This window comes from Ylistrum balloti, unplaced genomic scaffold, assembly GCF_031769215.1.
Source record: "Ylistrum balloti isolate Yb309-2 unplaced genomic scaffold, AGI_CSIRO_Ybal_v1 Utg371586, whole genome shotgun sequence".
Lineage (NCBI taxonomy): Eukaryota > Metazoa > Mollusca > Bivalvia > Pectinida > Pectinidae > Ylistrum > Ylistrum balloti.
This window is the reverse complement of record NW_026782815.1, coordinates 22,278-44,370: the sequence shown is the minus strand read 5'-3', so window position 1 is coordinate 44,370 and position 22,093 is coordinate 22,278. Positions and strand designations below refer to the sequence as shown.

Genomic DNA, 22,093 nt, shown 5'->3' with positions numbered 1-22,093 from the left:
TCTTCATAGTGCCCTAATCCGTGTTAGATATGGGAAGTGAAATTATTCCTTCTGAGTGCTGGCTGTACGTAAATAGACACAAGTAATTACTGAATATTGTGTGTTTTCAATTTCTAGTCGTGAATTATTTGCGTTCGGAGAAATATTTGTTTTTCCTTTTATCGACCATGTCGTATCGTCTGTCTGAATGATTATGTAATTTCACAGGTTAGGACAGAGTCAATAACATGCTTAAAATAGAAATCCGGTTTATTTCCTTTTAAAACGTTTCCAGTCGTAAACTCTTCACAAGTCTTTTACTCTGCAGTACTTACATGTCTGTTTGTTATGTCGCTTTTAAAACAAATATCAAATATGGCTGACATAGATTAATATTTCAGTGCAGACAGGACTTGGTTAATACATAATAATCGTTCTCAAAGTGAAGTGTGTAATTACTGCGATGAGTGTACACATGTATACACATGCTTTCTTTTTTAACAAGTATTCTGTGAGTATCGCTGCATGATGGAAGTTTCCCAAAATAACTGCCAAACGATCTCGCAAAAGCCGGTAGCTATTTTTAACAGCTCTCGCTTCAACCATGTCCACCTACTGGACAATCAAGCGCATGGTCAGTGTATTGGCCTTGAACTTGACCTTGATATTCTTAAAACCACTCTATGTACTCATGTTCAACTCAATAGTGACTGGATGATGAAATCAACGATACACGTGTATTTCTCACCTCGTTCATGTATATACCAACGACACATATGTCTTAGCGAGGGGTGATGCAATATTTTAGAGATATAGTTACCGGTAAACACTACCAGTCCAATTCATGTGAAGAACAAGGTATGTTTAACTTATTATATTAGTATTTTAAACCGTGTTATCATGTCCAGTGTTATCTTACAGAATCATCTACACACGTGAGTATTGTTACTACTACTGTACTACTACAAACAGATCATTGTGTTGTCCCGACCGGCCTGTGTATCTGGTGTTAGGATATATTTAACTTTCTTATGGTTAACATGTTCATGAGTTTACCACCACGATTTCTGTTATTTAATCAAAAGAAAGGGAGCTATCACAACATTCCGTACTGAACCGAAAGAACGGAGGGCTCTCATGACTCGACACGATGTTTCTAACAAATAACAATGTAGGATCTTAACATTAGTATTTATAATTGACAACTAACGCTAAGTAACACAACTTCCGAGTACCCCCTGTAAACAAACCCTATAGTATATAACGTAATAATATTTAACTATGACAGTAATTAACAAGGCCCGAAAACGAAAGCGGATCAAATATACAGGACACGAGTCGAAAATTGTCTCCCTTCGTAAATTACGTGACAATTTATATATAACAGCAACTTATATATATATATACGAGAGAGAGAGAGAGAGAGAGAGAGAGAGAGAGAGAGAGAGAGAGAGAGAGAGAGAGAGAGAGAGATTAACAACGCCTTTTGAAAAAGTTTAGGATAAGCACAAAATACTGTGGTAGGCAGGACAAGTTCCGAAAACAAGAAATATTCTTTCGGTAACATGGTTTATTTCAGTGTAGACTTATAACTGTACGACTTTACTGACGTCCAACCGTATAATAACCCAGTATGACGAAGAAAATCGTTGTATATACATTTAATTAAATACAGACTTTAAATATTGATAACGTAGAACAATTAAAAATAAATCTTTTTGCCTTTATTGAAGGATATTCTACATTATTTTACCATTGAAATTCTGAATTACCTAGCAGTGGGAAGATATCAAAATGTTTGACTTAGCTTTTACTACCAGAATTCCATCTGTATTTTTTTTAAAACAGATGTACGTATGCCGGTCATTCATTAAGTAAAAAAGTATATATGTAGTTATGAGTAGTTCACACCATTTTCCTTATTTGATTCTATATAATTTACGTTGAAGAATTATCATAACCTCACTTCCTAAATTTCTGTATAAAATTTATATACAACTAGTGTAAAGTAAATTTCAATTATTATCCCGTAAACATGTCTGTTTTTGTTCTTATATAATGATAAATTCAATAAACTCAAGTCGATAAAATTCGCAATAAATGATAAAAAAACTAATTAAAAAATTTCCCGTCAACGGGTTTATGAACATTGCCACAAAAGGAATATAGATATATATAATTGGTTGAAAAAATTGAAAATTGAAAATATATTGAATAATAGTTGGGATCACTAGGAGTAAATATCGCACCAGATATGTTAATTGACGAATCATTTCAAATACTTAAATCGCATGGATGATAGCGTGCAAAGTGTATGTAAAGTGAAAGTGAGTTTATATATATATATATATATGTGTGTGTGTGTGTATGTGTATATATATATATATATATATATATATCATTGTAATAGTGTGAACAGATAAGTTCCTGCTTCATCAATACATTTTTATTGTTATAGGGTAATGACTCCGCATAAGTTGCTCGATTTTGTTCAGATCCCCCCCCACCCCCCCCCCCCTCCAAGTCAATTAGACATAATTGATGGAAAATGAGAATGATTTTAAGAAACGTGAGAAAACCACGTAATATTTAGTGTCCAGTTTGCGACCCCAAAGGAAGCGTTACAGAAAATAGACGTAAGGTGTATGTTCTGAGCACATCGAGATTTAAAGTTTCTAAACTGTCAACATTGGAATTCGACCAATCAACAATATATTGTCATTTTGTAATTTCCTCAAATTAACTAATGACTCTTTAGATACAGAGAAAGTCGACTGGCCCAGAGCCGATGATACTCCTTAAGGTCTTTCATATGATATATTATCAACATAATTGCATAAGTTATTGTGTTAAAGTAGGTCAAGATAAGACAACTAACACGGAAATCGTGATATAGGGACAAGACTCAGGTATGCCAAGTGAACTATGACGTGTAAAATAATAGATAGAGAAGTCAAGTTCACGTTTACAAGACAAACCAACTCACAAACATCATAAAAACTTTTAAGTATCCCATTCTGTCGCTCAGTCGATCGATATATGATTATGTAGAGTCTGTTGTAGCCTCAATTTTAGGTTCAAAAGGGCATACATAACAGACGTGGTCAATAAAATTCATGTTATTAAACACAATTCATCATGATGTATCCGAAAGTGACATTAAATGACTTTGTATGACCATGTGCTTTTATCTGTGGACACAACTTCTAAATCCTGCTAATAATACATTGTTTGTTTATAAGAACCTGTATTCTGACATGTCCCAGGTAAACAGAAAAAACTACATCCTTGATGATTCAGAAAAAGCTGCTAGAGACACAGGACCATGTAACCGTCAATGTTTCTGGGAGAGGGGACTTGTGTAGTATATCTTAATCATAAGAAATACAAGTCCCTATTTTCATTATCATTGTTATATCCTCCCCTTTGGATAGAACCTGACGAACGATAAAATACGAACTAGCTATAGATAATAGTGAAGTTGATTAAAATGCCGAAACAAGAACACTGGTACTGTACTTTTGTGTATAAAAGTGGTTAACCAACGAAACTAGTAATTAATGACTAACCTTCCAATTCTAAACAGACCAAAGCGTCTAAGCAAAGTACACGAACAAAAGTAAAAAATATAACGAAACTAAAAAAGGTACATGGAATATGAAGGATGAATTTAAATCGCAAAATGTTGATAAATAAGATATTTAAAAAAAAAGGAAGAAAATACCAACATGCCAACAGAAACAAGAATCATAATCCAAACTCAAATTCAATAAAGACTCCAGAAAAGGAGAATAAGACCAGTTGTCATGACAGGAAGGCACGATGCCATTACGCAAGCTACACACAGGCCAAGAAACAGAGCTGATAAGCAAGTGGCAAAGAAAGTTGATGGGGACGGGGAAATGCAACTATCGTAAAGCGGTCGTACAAACTGTAGGGGGAGGGGGGGGGGCGTCATATATTTAACAAGGTATCCCCAAAAGTGGATGCATATTTATCTTTCAGCAGTATTCTTCAAGACTCATTGATGTGTTTGTAAAACTTGATAGTGTGCATATCTACTCAAACAGAACGCACAGAAAAGTCGCCATTGTATATATATATAATATAATTTGGTATTTAGATATCTCATGGTCATTTTTAAGACATCTTAGATCAAGTGCATGTAACTGTCATATTTAAATGATTGTGTCTAATTAGTTATCAATATTTATCTATAACAATATGGAAAACCTTTAATAGTTATATGATGTTTGTGATATGGTTAATATTATTCCTAAAAGAGCCCAATAAACCACAGGCACTCGAGGCCAGGATATTATTTTTTAAACATTGATTTTTGTTTTAGCACTCATGACTGACGTTATTTAAACGAAATATCAGCAGAATTCAAGTTTATGTGCCGGTTGACAAATCCGAGGTCCACGGTCATTAAAAATACACAAGGCAAGCAACTCCAGATTTTAAAAAATCGACCCCTCGCTTGGAAACTGGCTCAAAAAAGTAGTTATGATAAGTTCCTTGTAAAACAATATGTATCCGTAGGTAGTGTGTATATTTACCTTTTATTTGGTGCATAACATTACAGGCAACGAGAAATTCACAATACGTACATGAGATTAACATCTCAATAACCGGAGATTTTATCGTCCATGTAATTATCTTTGACGGAAGTAACATGCCATTTCAAGGGCGGTCACTCCGACTTTTTGGGAGAGGAGTTCTGGATAGCACTATACCAGTGAACAGGTAAGAAAGGTTCCGATGTCATTACGCGCGTAACTTCAAAATAGATATTTTTATTTCTACAAATACATTTGCGGGGATGGAAAAATAATGGCTGGGCAAAGAAAGTCCACATTTGCCAACTCGGATACAATATCATGGTAAGGGATTATACAGAATGCATCAACTTTCAATCAAGCTGGCGGTAATGAGAATTTTTTTTCAAAAAAAAAAAAAATAGAAAAAAAATCATGCAGATAATGAAAAAAGGGCGCAATTTATGAAAAATATCGTGGGGGAAATATATTAACTTAGAAATTGGAAATTAAATGATTTTTTCCATAGTGATTTTTGTCAAGTTATTGAGAATATTTGAAAAGAGGCGCAATTTATGAAAAATATCGTTCCTTAGATAAAGCCCTACACCGTTTGCAGCAAAAAAAAAAAAAAAAAAAATACATTGACTTTTATTCAAGGTCACTTTGGTCCAATGTGTTGATTTTTTAAACAACTTATTCCGATTAACCAAAAGTCCAGGGATCATGATGTTTGTTAAAATGTTTCTTGGGTGAAGGGCAACAAAGTTTGAGAAAAGATATTACTTTGACATTATATTCAAGGTCATGGATAAACCCTTAATTAACATCTTCTGATAACCAAAAAGGCCTTGGGTCATGATATTTGGTCAGGAAGTCCATTGTATGGATGTTTGCCAAAACATACAGTACCTGTAGCAATACAAGCCCTTTGGGCCTCTTGGTTAATAAGTAATATGTATTTCTTTTCAAATATTCTCAATAACTTGACAAAAATCACTATGGAAAAAATCATTTAATTTCCAATTTCTAAGTTAATATATTTCCCCCACGATATTTTTCATAAATTGCGCCCTTTTTTCATTATCTGCATGATTTTTTTTCTATTTTTTTTTTGAAAAAAAATTCTCATTACCGCCAGCTTGATTGAAAGTTGATGCATTCTGTATAATCCCTTACCATGATATTGTATCCGAGTTGGCAAATGTGGACTTTCTTTGCCCAGCCATTATTTTTCCATCCCCGCAAATGTATTTGTAGAAATAAAAATATCTATTTTGAAGTTACGCGCGTAATGACATCGGAACCTTTCTTACCTGTTCACTGGTATAGTGCTATCCAGAACTCCTCTCCCAAAAAGTCGGAGTGACCGCCCTTGAAATGGCATGTTACTTCCGTCAAAGATAATTACATGGACGATAAAATCTCCGGTTATTGAGATGTTAATCTCATGTACGTATTGTGAATTTCTCGTTGCCTGTAATGTTATGCACCAAATAAAAGGTAAATATACACACTACCTACGGATACATATTGTTTTACAAGGAACTTATCATAACTACTTTTTTGAGCCAGTTTCCAAGCGAGGGGTCGATTTTTTAAAATCTGGAGTTGCTTGCCTTGTGTATTTTTAATGACCGTGGACCTCGGATTTGTCAACCGGCACATAAACTTGAATTCTGCTGATATTTCGTTTAAATAACGTCAGTTATGAGTGCTAAAACAAAAATCAATGTTTAAAAAATAATGTCCTGGCCTCGAGTGCCTGTGCAATAAACTAGTCTTTTTACAATATACTTATACAACAAACGTGTTGTCAAGGATTCTGCGGGCGACATAACGGCCGGTGTCACGTGGTGAACAGGAACCCTTTCTCTACTTCTTCTTCCAGGCCACTCGCCTTCACTCTTATTTTCTTCTTTAAATTCATCGTCACATTCTGTTGTCGAGTTAATAATTATATCGACACCTAATAACGAGTGCTTAAGATTTCGTTCTTGTGAAATATAATCTCCATTGACCAGAAAAAATATCACCACGCAATAAAACTTGCTCATAAACTTAATGTGTTTCGCCGTTACCTTTTTATCAAAATAAATCTTATCAGTTGCTTTGTTTGGTTCCGTTAAGTATTTTTGAAAAACACATGCATGATTGGTCGTAATAGATAGGACATGTATCTCGATTTTAGATTACAAGCTTTTCAGTTATTGGAGTATATCATATTGTTCTATTGGGACAAATACATAACAGTAAATAAAAAATTGATATCAACATTTCATGGCTTAATGTCTAATTCAGCATATTTAAAATAAGGACAATTTTCTAGTTATATTTGACATGCACTTTGCACACCGACTGCGTTCATGTTAAACTAACATTTGATGTATGATATACGTTTTGATAACTTGTTTAATTGTATTTGTTTAAATGTGTTTTATACAAGCTGTTATACAAGTCATTATACAAGCTATCTGTATATTTCATGCAAGAATACCACAAAATGCCTATATAAGTAGTTTTGAGGGCTTACATGTACGACAAATATTTTTGTTCTGTTTGAACGTAACACTTACACGCACGCACGCACGCATTAGGGATTATCGAGACACCTAAATTTACACTAACATTTTCGATTTTAGTCTAAACATTGTATTTGTTTTATGTTCTATATATGTGATGTAATTTATGTAATATCTGTGTCTTGATAAAAGGGCAGATTACCTCGAAAAAAAAGACAAATCACAAATCACTGCTGTCCACACACACCCCCCCCCCCCCCCCCCCCCCCCCCCCAAAAAAAAAAAAAAAACACACACACACACAAAGCGCTAATGCTTAATTCGATGTGTAGTTTTAAGTTATTCTAATATAAATACGTATATAAATATATACATCTAGTCTCCTAGCATTTGCCCTCTCGTTATCTTCGATATACCGTTATGCAAGTAACAAAGATATGATACTGAAATGTTACTATGTCAGTGTACTCTATATATACTATCTTTTATAAATATATGACACAGTGGGGAGAATACATGTATTGCAGTGTCTTAACTGCTTAACTGACACGTAAATAACCAGTTATAATTATGGTTATTGGTCAGGAGATAGTACCTATACAACCAGGCAAACTCTATTATAAAATACAATCTATTGCAAACATTATCATATATAAGATATTTTCTTGATGAAAAGGTATGTATATTAAAGCACAGATAAGTCTCTTGTTGAACTGGACAACATTCAAGTCTTTAAAAAGCAGGTAAATCATCAAATCATGACAGAAATTTAATCGCCCACTTCAGAAATCAGGTGATAGATTAATCAATCACACTAACCTCAATCCAGATTTATATTATCACCTAGCACGTGAAGTGAGCATGGACACTGGTATTTTCACGACAAAGTCTATTGGTCGTTTTGAAGTGTCCGCATTTGTGGTCAGTTTCAAAATATCTGTACTCAGAACCAGTGGGTTACTTATGGGATGTTATCCAGCAGAGGATTCCGTTTAAAAAAGGAAATAGATAAGGTATAGATACGAAACATGTTGTAGACAACAGTAAACGACGAAAAGCAATTTAATGAAACATTGATTTTAATTTCATAAGCAATTTGAAATAACCTTTACCAAAGTCGAATTTCTCTTATCGCGGTTTACAGATAGTCAAACTTGCCGTCATTTGTTCAAGCAAACTGTCAGCTTAATGAAAAGTTTAAAAATTAGTACATCCACTTATTAAATGACGCATATATTTTTGTTTATTTGTTGTGAAATGCAATAAATTTAAGTATATATTATCATCGTTATAGAAATGTAAACATTTAGAAAAAATAGCCTTATTTATAGAAAGTTTTATCTCGGGAACAGTGCTTTAAATAGACGGAGACATCCTTCTAGATTAAATACTCAGTATGTGTGGGATACGAAGTCTAACGAATTGTCCTAACATACAGCTATGCCATGCTCAGATTGGTGTCGTGGACGCTGTGGCACACTAGCTAGCTTCAGTCTCTCAGAAGCTGGTGATAGGTAAGTCACGCACAGCTGTTGTACCTCACGTTGTTATACTGTAATGTGCATGCTTCATTGCGTTATCACATAATATTTTTTTAACAAGAACGATTATAATTTAATTGCGTGTGTTGATAGCGTAATGAGTAGACTCATTCTACACCCACTTCAATGCTACGTTTATCATATTATACGTTAGGCATTCAATCTATCCTTGGTCAAGGTAACGTGCGTGTTGTGGCCTGGGATCACTTGACGGATGACAACAGGTTACACAGCTGATAACGAAAGCAGTGTTGAGAACTCGGGGTTAGGATAAGATGGTGGTTCGGAGAGGATAAAGTTGTCACTGAAGGGGCAACGATGTGATTGGGTAACATTGTTTGCTTACGTTACAGAAATATTGTGATCCAGATACCAACATTGTCTGTGTTAAGGTGACCTTAAACATAGGCAATGAGGTCAGAGTAACATTGAAATTAATTTAGCAGGGTAAAATTGTTATGTCATAATAGGGTTAATTGTGATCATACTAGAGTAACATTCTATTCATACTAGGATAACATTAAATGATTACAGAAGAGCAAGTAAGACAATGATAAGGTAATATTCTGTGCTTATGATAGAATCACGATGTGCGATTATAGTTGATTTACATTGTGATAATTATTGAGTGATATCGTGTGTTTATGCTTGGATAACATGGTGTAATAATAGTAGAGTAACGTAGAGATCTAGAGTGTGGTTATGTCAGGGTAACGTTCTATGGTGATAGTAGAATGATGTGAGATCATGATTGATTGACATATTTGTTTGTGATAGGATCATACTGTGTAATTACAAATATTGTTATCATAGTAGAGTAACATTTTGAGCATGGTAGGGTAACATCACGTGTTTATACTAGAGTAACATTGTGTGATGACAGTAGAGTAACATTTTGAGCATGGTAGGGTAACATAACGTGTTTATACTAGAGTAACATTGTGTGATGATAGTAGAGTAACATAACGTGCTTATACTAGAGTAACATTGTGTGATGACAGTAGAGTAACATTTTGAGCATGGTAAGGTAACATAACGTGTTTATACTAGAGTTACATAATGTGTTTATACTAGAGTAACATTGTGTGATGATACTAGAGTAACATTTTGAGCATGGTAAGGTAACATAACGTGTTTATACTAGAGTAACATTGTGTGATGATAGTAGAGTAACATTTTGAGCATGGTAAGGTAACAACGTGTTTATACTAGAGTAACATTGTCTCATGATAGTAGAGTAACAGGGTTACATTTTTATTATGGTAGGGTTACACCATGTGCGCGTGTTTGGGTAACATTTTGTTATGGTAGCAGAGTAATACTGTGATCACAATAGGGTAACATTGTGTGATGATAGTATATTTACATTGTGATCATGTTAGGGTAACATTGTGAGTTTATACTAGATTAATATAGTATGATGATAGTAGGATAAGAGAGTGATCATGGCTGGGTAACATTGTGGTAAGATAGGGTAACACTAATGAAACGATGCTTTGAATATGATGATCAGCTTTCATAATCAATTGTGTTTGGGCATCATTATTTGTATTAAGGATAGGAATTCCGCATGACTTGAGGACCAATAATTACGAGAAATGAATTATTACTCTTCCACTTCATGTGTTGTATTTGGTAAGTAACAGCTGAGTACTCTTTATTTTAAGGGTAGCGGAGGTGATACATGACAGAAATATCAATCTTGACTATCTCTCGTATGTTATCAGTATTTTTTACTAATTCACAGGATAAATGATCTACGTTGACCAAGTACAAATCCAAGATGCCCCTGATGACAAACGGAGACGCTCACAATGGGAAGATATCAAACGGTCTCTCAGAGTCGGAAAGTCTGACAGCAAAAACCAACAAGAATGTGAGACTGAAGAAACAGATAAGCCTTTTTCAGGCTGTGTGTATTATTGTAGGAATTATCATAGGCTCGGGGATATTTGTATCCCCGGTAGGGATTTTACAGAATGTGAAATCCGTAGGCATGTCATGTGTAATGTGGACAGTGACAGGTGTGTTCTCGGCGCTTTGCGCCTTATGTTTTGCTGAGCTAGGCGCATGCATTCCAAAGTCGGGAGGCGAATACACTTATATTCGTGAAGCATTCGGAGATTTCTTTGCTTTTTTAGCCTTGTGGATTAATTTCATAATAATTTGTCCAGTTTGTGTGGCAGCATCCTGTCTCATTTTCGCAACATATATCCTAAAGCCAGTATATTCTGACTGTGATCCACCGTTCATTGCTGTTCGTCTCATCGCAGCCCTTATCATAGGTACGTATCAGATGTTAAAATTAATTATGTTTTCGTGATTTTTTGTATTTGGTTATATATTAAATGTGTCCTTAATCTGAAACGGAGTCGGATTACCCAACCATTTATATTTTGACATTTGTCTACATCTTTTTCGTAACTTGCCTTTGGCATTTTCACACTTTTTGATCCTGTCGCCATTGACGAAATCCGTCTAAAAGGATGCAGTTTCAAAGTTTGTAGTTGGCATTAAATGTATATATCATTTAACTCTCATTTACAGGTTTATCCCTTTGTCTTCTACGAGCCTTTCTCGGTTATTTCTTTCAATACACTCATTTTACGCTTCAAGTAATGATTGTTTTTGCTTAGCTTTGTCCTCTTAAATGAACTGCAGTACTGAGCTTTGTCCGCTTAAATGAACTGCAATATTCAGAAAATGGCAATTCCGATTTTAATCGTTAAACAAGAACACGTGTATTTACCGAGGTATTCAGTTTAGTAAAACTAATACTATACATTGTTGTACTCGAAAACGAACCAATGAATATCAGATAATACAAGTTCTGGTTCTGAAAACTTTTACTCATCAAAGAAAACAATTCAAACTCGTTTTTGATAGATTTATTATAAGTATGTAATTCATGATATTTTCTTTCATGAGTTTTAAACATATATTCTAATTTGTTCCGCTGTCGTCTTGTGAATGATCAAATTTTATTGATATTAAATTTGATTTGCGGGCCAATTTATTATTAGATGATAGAATTTAGACTCTGAATTTTTCCGCTTGCCTTTTGTGATGTCGCTACCACATGTTTGATCACAAAAGAATTTACATTCCAATTTGTTCATTTTCCTTTTATGATATAAGAGAGAGAGAGCGAGTTTCTCACACTCAAAAGCAATTGACATCTTAGTGGAATTTCTTTTCACTGTTTATCTCAAAATAGAGTTGCGTGTAGAAAGATAAATCTTTAGTTAAATCTTCGCAAGAAAGAGTAATATGTTGATATTCATCCGACGATTTGAATGAAACTGACATTCACAATGGGAAACTGATTTTTTTTTTTGTAAACACCATGCTAATGAATCAATCGTTAAATACCATTGCCAATACTGCAGAAATTGTTGTTCTGTCGGGTCACAATGATTTCGAAGCACTGCGAAATCTTGTAATTTCTATCATGAATTTGAGCATTATTTTTTACAAGCAGAGTATAAACGTCACGTGCTAAAAGCATAGGTTTTATACACCTTAGTGCGTTAATTATTACATTTGACAGGCAGATGTATTGATGGCTATCATTAAATACATAGAACTCTTCGTCATTAAATATCATATTGATTTCTATAGAGACAGCGGCAATGTCTGCGCCATTAGGACTGTCACTGTTGGTAACGAAAATTTTCCATGTTTTAAATAACATTGTGAAAAGGAAGAGGTTATAGAGAGAGAGACAGAGAGGGAGACACAGAGAGAGAGATTCATGAAATGTCATTTACCACCAATATAAATGACCCAGGTCTACAGATAATCTTTTTTGCCTTGGACAATAAATTAAGACATCTCAATGAATAGGTATTCACACGAGCTTTAAAACTGATATTTTTATATGACCTTTTGCAAAATACTTTCCTCTTTGTCATATTATACTTTTAAGGGTGAAAACAAAATTGAAATTCATATTTTGATTCCTCATTACTGAAAATATTTCTTTATCATGAAGTAACTTTTTGCGGATGTGATAACACAGTTTATCAGCTAATAGACTGTCTACGACAATGTTACGAAATCCTCGAGATTTGATAAAGTAGAGTTTTATTATCTATTAGTGCTTGCCAACCCTACGTTGTTGACAGTGGAGGTCAAAGTCACCATACATATGTAGCTGATTATATACTATTCAAGTCTTTATGTAACAGCTATCGTAATGTCACTGTAAACATGATATCTCATTCAGTCTATACTTTTCGTGCTTCTCCTTGACATACTTAAAATCTAGTACAGTAAGCAGAAATGTACGTGACTGCGTTATCTTCCTCCAAAGTAATGTGTTATGTAATGCAATTACAGCATATACGTCATTTTGCATGAACTAATTGAGAATATGATTTCACTTTTTATGAACCTAGATATTTTTTTCACAATGTTTCATTTCATAAAGAAAAGATCAATTTATTGTCTCTATCTCATATGTCAAAGCATTCAAAAAATAAGAATTCAGAAGACAATCTTACAACTTTTAGTGTCAAACGAAATAATGAAAAAGTGGATTAATATCTCATCCTTAAGTAAAATGTGTATGACACTGGATTTATATTGTTTTGTAGAAGACTTAAAGTGTTACAAAACTAATCCGACTGTAGTTAGGTATATAATTCATGAAACGAGTCATTTCAAGCTCGCGAAAGTGAAAATTCTTAGACATTCACAATCAAATGGAAATATGAATTATACCATATCACAGTAAAACGAGCATCTCAACCTTCTATATGTTTCCAATAAACCTATTCATAACAATTATATCTAAATGATGAATGCGTTATTCAAGAAAAAGGCGTGATTAAAACGTACTTTGGTTTATACTATTCTTCGTCAAATCATTTCATTGTTGGCTGTTGACCTTTGTATTACAATGTTGTTAAACAATGTTATTTGTGTAATAATGTTTAAGTAACAATGTGGTAAAATTATTCTCTGAAGTAATGTTATGTATTGTGTAATATTACTAGTGATTAGTATTATAATGTATGCAGATGAAATTATTATGCTGTATGACATTGTTTATCTTATTTATTTGTTAAACAGCATTGCTGATCTCCATCAATTGTATCAATGTAAGATGGGCTGCAAAGGTACAAGTTGGCATTACTATATGTAAACTCGTCGCACTCGCCACCATCGTCGTCATCGGATTCGTCTACCTAGGGAAAGGCAAGTTCCTCCGATTTAAATTTGTTTTTTCAATTGAGATATTTAAAATAATTGAAATAAATGATCGGTTTGATTTTACATGATATACAAAGGAGTGGGATATGAAGTAATGAATGAGTAAACGATGATCTTTCATTGTGAAGTTATTTTGTTATTACGGCCGCCTTTTGACCGCCGTCATGCTTCGTAAATTTTTGACACCTCTCGAAAAACCGAAACCTATTTCAATGAATCTTACAGAAATATTCCATGACCAAAGCTAAATCAAAATTATATATTATATGGTCCCCGGGAGGCTTCAAGTGCGAGTCCAGAAGGAGTAAAATTTGATCAGATTTTCAATTTTTAATCACCATTAATAATAAATTCAAATGTTTTCATAGATGGTTCTTAATGTGTTTTTGCAAAATCATAAATTTCATGAACCAAGGGTCTCACATTTCCCGTGAGGAGGGGGTACACTTTACAATGGTTTATGTAGGGAAAATGCATTTTTGTGCATATCGATTTATTTTAATTCAATTGTGGTTAGAAATACGAATGCATTGTTACTCAAGAAACCGTTAAGGCCATTGGACCTGCTTTACTATTTCTTTAAAAGACAAGGTTCACAAATATTTTTACGTGCATGTACCAGTCAATGTATATCAACCACAATGAATTGAGCTTGAATTTATAAGAAATATTCTACATCCACTACATATGGCGTAAAGTATCCAAATTTCCACTTTTATCTGTCTACAATAAGACAAAGATTGGCGGTTTTTATTTTGAAAAATTCATTTAAGAACAGAAAAAAATGCTTAAAAGACTCTCAGTCAGCGGGATAAGACATCAGAAAATTAAAATTTATTTAAGGACGTCTTTAATATAAGCCCACGTTGAATTAGGTATCATGTTGTGATGTTTACCGAATTTTACAATAAAGTATGATCTGTAAATTGTTCACGTGGGCATCCTTGCCATTTAAAGGATTACAAAGTTTATACAGGAAGGAACTTCTTTTACTGAAGACACTTCAAATGAATATATAAATATATGATAGCACGAAGAAATAAATAAACTCGGCAAAGAAAATAAAGATAGGGATGGTGTTATCTTTAGAACAGACGTGCAGTACCGTAAAAGGAAATTACTTTGTCTGTGGTGGGGAATTTATATAATCTGCACCATATCTAGCTAATTTCCTAGGGTGTCTGTTTGAAAGGTTAAGTGACCATTCATCAAAGGGGTTTACATTTTATTAACGTTCTCATAATGTACACCTGTCACGCACGATCATCTCGAGGGACGTTGACGAGATTTCAATTACTGATCAAGTAGAACGTACGAATGTATTGCTTCTTAATGTCGGCTTGTTTGTGTCATCAACGCTGTACAAAACTGTCGAGATTAATGAAATTGTTCTACTCGATCGCAAATTGTCGCACGAAAATCAATGGCTGCTCGCTAGTGATAAGCTAAGAGTGTGGTTGATAACGTCTTCTAAGATCTGGTTGGTATTCAAGTACACTTCACGCAATTATCGTCGGTACATTTTGTGTTATTACGTGTATGATAATGGAATCACACAGAAAAGTATATCGTTGGTGTTGCCAATTACTATGTTCCATCAACAAGCTATTTGAATCAAATCACCACGAGGTTTTAAGATGTTTTGACTGAGGTTCCCCATAATAAAACGTGAAAGCAATTTTTATATTGCAATTCATACATATCATCTCAGATACCGTTCGGTAAACACCATTCTCAACTCCTTTGTACCACAAATCTTATGTAAAGCTTGAAGGAACATTGCAAAACCTCCCATTGAACATTCCAGTTGATATTTTGTTGTTTTCCTTCCCAACATTTTTGCACGTTAAATCTTTTTCATCGTTTCATCGATTTAAGGTTTGAGAATGTTTTTCTTCAAATCGTTGTATTTTCTCATTGTTTTTTAAAACCGACATTGTCAACGTTGTTTTAATCGAACACGATATTCAACTTTCAGGTAAGGTGGAAAACTTCAAAGATTCCTTCGCTGATAGCGACTATAGTGCAGGGGCTGTTGCAATATCGTTTTACTCAGGATTTTGGGCATTTGGAGGATGGTATGACATTACACATACGAAATTATATATCTGAAATATACCATGAACATCTTGTAGTTAATTTGATCAGCAATTATTGATTATCGGATGTGATAAATCAGATAAATTGATTTCTGAATTTAGGAAAACCTGCACCAGCGATATATTTCAGGAGCATTGAAAGGTAAAATTACCTACATAAGAACAATTTGATACACTTTCTTCAATCTGCCTGCTCACCTTCCACATGAACTTATCAGGTAATTCTCGTTATAATTGGTTCTGAGTCTGGTATATTTCTATTCACAGGAGCTATCTTAACTTCCTCACCGACGAATTGATTGAACCACACAGGTAAATTGTTTTCAATTATTTTTTCAGTATCTACACATCTCTCCTGTTTCATCACAGCGTAATGTTAATGACGTCATAGATTTGTGTTGTTTAATTGATGGGTCAATCGTGGTTGTACAGATTGGTTTGTCTTGTTGATGCCATTTATTTCCTTCTTAGCAAATTACTATGGAAACGCTTCCGTATAACCAACAATGTCTATTATCCAGGATAAAACGTTAAGCAAAACAAGATTTCAGCGATAGATATAAGCTTGCAGTTTTAGAACAGTTGTATTAAATCGACTCTAAAATATCCTTCAGGTGGATATTTGGATCATGTACCTTCATTTACTGTTTCAGTTGTTGGTTTTCTTCGTTACAAAGTGATATTGAAACGACATTACATGATTTTTTAAAATGAATTTTTGTTTGAAGAAATTTACCACGGGCAATCATTATTTCCATGGCGATCGTGACGTCAGTATATTTGGTGGCAAATATAGCTTACTTCGCTGTTCTCACTCCTATGGAGATGCTTCAATCTACGGCAGTCGCTGTGGTAGGTTATGAATTTATGTATACTTTGATTACAGAATAAAACGGACACTCGCGATAGGCAATATTTTCCGAAAAAAAAAATTTGTCTTTCTAGTGGCGTCAGAGTACAACACACCTCCTATATCAAAGCATGTTTCTGTTCACAATTACCAGTATCGGTAATCGATATGGCCGGATCATCAGAATGATATATTTCTATCAAGTAGGATATCTATAAGCCTTTTTCTGTATTAAAGCCTTGTAAACTTTAGTAAATTGTAATTGATGGTTTCCACGAGGAACATATTGGTCTAACGATATTACAAATGTATTGATTGATGTCATATGTACTGTACCAATCTAAATACATGTTATTAGAGTATCACCATTTCTTCGTAACGTCACAAGTACTACCTTATCAATAGTGGCCATAAGGGGAACATTTTTATGAAACCTCATGATATAAGTACTTCTTTTGTGCAACCTTGCAACAAATATTGAAAAAAAAAACCAACCCAAAGCAATAATATTATCAAACAATTATAGTAAATTCGAAAAATTTAAACCTAACATTGTAATATATATCAACATTGCAATATATATCACTTCGTTACTAACTTTAATAGACAAGTGCATTATGCATGTACGATGAGTTGTGTTAAACATATATGGTATGTTTTACATTTAAGCGCCAAAAGGTGTTACTTGTCTAAATTTGTAAACTTGGCATATTTCTACGTTTTCACACACACACACACACACACACACACACACACACACACACACACACACACACACACACACACACACACACACACACACACACACACACACACACACACACACACACATATATATATATAAATTGTATATCATCAATGTACACAATTTTCAGACGTTTTCTGAAATGACGGTTCCAGTGATGGCAGTGGTTGTCCCTGTACTGATAGCTATCTCAGTAGCAGGGTCCATGAACGGTACCAGTCTTTCTATGTCAAGGTAAAAAAACTTATCCGATATCCGATGAATTGTGTTTAACATTTATACAAAATTGAAATTATGTTCTCCACAGCGAATTGTATCACTTTCAAATAATCATATACAAAATATATTCATTATCAGCAACATCAATATATCGAAGAGAAAATTCTGACGACAAGCTATAATACTCTTGACACTTGTTTTATATCCAAATACATGTTTGTATTATTATCATTATATATGACTTTGCTTATTGCATGGAGGGACCCCGGCGTATTCTGAGTTTCATCAGCTTCGGCGGTCGAAACAGCTATTTCTGCTAGACATATTGAAGTCACACAATGACTTACATAGCATTGCTTCTGTAGTCGTCTTTAATATAGTATAACTGAATATTGCGAAGCAATTTCTCACAAAATGTGGAATTTTATTTTTTTCTTGTCAACTTTTTACTTTCTTTCATCAAAACCTTCTTTGTTTGTGCCACTGAACTGAGATGTTGTTTCATATTGATGAACTTATCTCATTTTTTGTCTTCCATCAGATTATTCTTTGTCGGTGCCAGTAATAATCACCTCCCCAGTATAGTCGCCATGATAAATTACAAGTTTCTGACACCAGCCCCGTCTCTGATCACCATTGTAAGTCAATTATACACGATAATTTATATACAATGTTCATATTTCTGTAAACTAAGTTTATGTAACATATGTTTTAAATTTGTATTCTATAAGCTGACATGCTTTGAAATGCTGTTTAACTTCTAACGTTTGTTCAAAGTAAATAGTGATAACGAAGATATTGTGCTGCATAATTTTATAAACCTCGAGCCATACTTGTTAATGCCTACTTAAAATAGATTTTCTATAAACTTTATCAAGATTCCAAAGCATGGTAGAAATTACCGGTTCAGTCTTCATATATCTTTTCTGTTTCCATAAAAGTAAATTCCATTAATTGTATTTTTAGTTGACAGCTAAATTCCATGTTTCACCCACGTAGAAGGAAATTGTACGAGAGCAATGAAAATAGAATGAAATCGATGTCGGTCTGTTATTGATGCTTCCGTATTTACCTACACAGCTCGTGTTGACACTACTAATGCAGAGTCTTGGAGATGTCTTCTATCTGATTGAGATGATGGGCTTTAGCTTTACCACCGTACTGGCGTTCGTCTTCGCAGGTCAGATCTACATGAGGATCACAAAGCCTGACATGCCAAGACCTATCAAGGTAAAAAAAAATGAACGTTCAATAATTCAAGTCGAGGTTGTGACGTCAAAGCGCGTGATACTTAAAATAAACTCTTTTGTTTAATATAGATACAGAGTCATGGCTGAGATCAAAGAAAAAGCTTCATTATGTTTAAGATGCATTCAAGTCCTGTCTGTTCTGTATACAACAGGGGCAATTTAATTTCTACAATTTAAAAAAAGTTCTGCTTTGATCTCAAATGTTTATTTCCTGCAGTATTATAACACAATGCTCAGGCATACAAATAAAAGAGGATTTGATCATAAAACAGTGCGAAACGATTAAGTGTATTCAAAGCAAAAGGAAAGACAACATTAATCTTAGTAACGTTAAAAAGAGATTGTGGGTTGTTATAGTGGATCTAATAAATAAGGATAATTTTGCCTCTAGATTTCCAGAATAGCAATTGTTTTGCGAATTTCGGACGCTAAAATGATTTAACCTTTGAAACTATATATTGTTCGCTGTCAAGCAAATATGTCGCATGTCTACTGCAGCTCCCCCTGGTGTTACCAATTTTCCTGTTCGTTATGAGCCTGGTGCTGTTGGTACTCACCTGTATACAGAAACCTGGCATCAGTTTGCTGGCCTTCTGTCTCACCATGGTAGGGGTGCCATGTTACGTCCTGGGCATATACTGGAAATCTAAACCAGAAGTGTTCAATAGATTTAATAGTAAGTATGATAATGTTGGAATCTTTATTCCGTGAAAAGTGTTATGAATACGATGATTTCAGCGGCAAATATTCAGAAATTGTTATCAAATAAAAAAAAAAAGGATCAAAACATATTTTACTTTGATAGCATGTACAGAAAATTCATCAAACGTGTGTTGCTTTTGATCGCTTTCTTGATAATACAATAGCTGTATTTAGTGTTAACAACGTAGTGGAAGAATGTTCTGATGATTACTTGATCTATGAACATTTATTTATCTATAATCGGAAAAGTGTATTGTCATTTAGACTTTTGACTTTGTGGTAAATGATTGTGCGCTATGTCGGGTAGGCTTATAGTTTAAGTTAGATCAATGTCTTTCATTCTACGAAGACATTTCATGGGTGGTAAAGTTACACTATATAATACACTTCGTGAGACTCGTTATGTGACTGGATAGAAAAACCACAGTCGATTTTAATATGTCTTTGAGTTTTGTTAGATCTACCGATATTTTTGGTAGCATTTTAGAACACATTTTGTGGTTTTCATTTCAGGTAATGTTACATCCTTCATACAAAAGGTACTTTTAGTTGTTCCACAAGACGATGAAATCGAATGGGCGATGAATTAACATTTGGATGAATATTAAGTCCAGTCTGGCACCGATTGGTTGACTTGTTTTGGAAGTGACCAATAGGAAAAGTTATGAATAAGTGACGTCACTGTATTGCACGAGTTTAATTGTATTGTTTGAAGTATGAATGAAGTTTGAAGTATGATTGTAATGCATGGTTCAGATACGATAAGAGTGAGTGACACAATAGCGTGTGTGATATAAGTAAGATAGATTGTGTACGATAGAACTAGAATAACGCCCTCTCTCGTTCCTTCGCTTTGTAGAAAAGACACGAGACTGACACCATTATGTGAGCTGATTGTCTTGATATGAATCTCTGCATCGTCAAATGATTTTTGATTTAGGACAGTGTTTACTTCCAGACCACCATTATTTCCCACCTGGTATATTGCAATACGTATTAAATGAACATGACATATACTTAAGTAAAACATTCCTTTATGATGTCATTGTGTTCTGTTCACATTTAATGACATTGTGATGTTTACATTATCACATACCTAACATGTTTTAACTACATCCATTACATAGTTTATGTTATTAAACATATGACTTAGCGGAGTTGTTATTAGCTAAAATGCCCCATTGTTTAGGTTGTGACGTGATGACGTATACAATTTGACGTCTCATAAAAGATATAAAATGAGAATATCTCCAATCTGGATTTTGTAACAGCCCCATAAAATTTTTTTTTCATGAATGTTTGCGAAAGTTATGTGACAAACAGAATCTTAAATTCGCTTCCATTCGATATAAGGTTTATGGAACTCTTCAGCAATTCGTTAAAATTTACTGCGCCAGAGGCTAAAAGATTAAATATATATATCAGACTCATTCGTTTAAGAAATCTCATCTGAATGGAAACTTCTGTAAGATCACATTATGGTTTTTTCAAAACAGCAGGTATGTTGACTTTCTAGCAAATGAAAACTGAAGAAAATAGGATTGTGGCAAATCTATTTATTTTAATTATTAAATTGTACATGTTAATATCAAGCTGTATATGTTCACGAATGTTTGGTGATAAAATGTGTGTTATTGTGCAGATTTATATATATTTAAGTGCTACGGACTTGTAAATGACAGACACATGCCATTAATATCACATACATTTCAGTATAAACCCCCTATTTCGATTGTGATGTATGTTTCAGTATTAAACACATGTTAGCTGTAGTCGCGCCAGTGTCGCGATGCTTCATTACATACTAATGGATGTCTTACATAATCCATGCAGTTGTTTGTGAATCATCTGGATGTTTTATTGTGGAGTCATACATATTTTAGTGCTACAATTGTGTTAGTTTTAATTGTATCGATACATAATGGGTCGTATTACTATTTCTGTCTCATTTACATCTAAGCTAGTAAGTATCCAGTTCCATCCAAAATATAATGAAATGAAAAAGTAAACAGGGATTGAATCATCCTCAAAATGAAAGGATTCAATACTTAAGCATAAAATACATGCACGTATGTTACAGAAGCCATTATTTATTTCAATGCCTCTGACAAGAATCGAACCTGGGACCCTGGCTTACTAATCTGTCGCTCAACCAATCGAGCTAAAGAGAAGTTCTCTCTAGCCGAGTGGTATATTGCAGCTAGTTTTAATAATGCCACTTTGTATCTTCATTTTACTGAAAATATTTACTAAGTCTTACATACTTGTACACAAAACACTTAAGTGAACATACTATTTCTACACAAATTTTAGAATCAGAGTCACACATTAATTGTTATTTTACTATGACATATTACAAGTGTGCCGGACTAGGAACCGATAATTTTGTGCATAAGATATATCTCAAAATTATCCATATCTATCACTA

General features: G+C 33.9%; 1 protein-coding gene across 1 annotated transcript; it reads left to right on the top strand.

Annotated features, from left to right (window-relative positions):
- The first annotated feature begins 758 nt into the window (after positions 1-758).
- LOC132563107 (large neutral amino acids transporter small subunit 2-like) lies at positions 759-20,770 on the top strand. The gene is made up of 11 exons (XM_060227867.1): positions 759-837; positions 10,331-10,868; positions 13,660-13,785; positions 15,779-15,878; positions 16,167-16,211; positions 16,628-16,751; positions 17,625-17,728; positions 18,255-18,351; positions 18,794-18,943; positions 19,462-19,639; positions 20,179-20,770. Exons 2-11 carry the CDS (start codon positions 10,367-10,369, stop codon positions 20,253-20,255), a joined length of 1,503 nt encoding a protein of 500 aa, XP_060083850.1. The 5' UTR covers positions 759-837; positions 10,331-10,366; the 3' UTR covers positions 20,256-20,770.
- Positions 20,771-22,093: the final 1,323 nt, after the last annotated feature.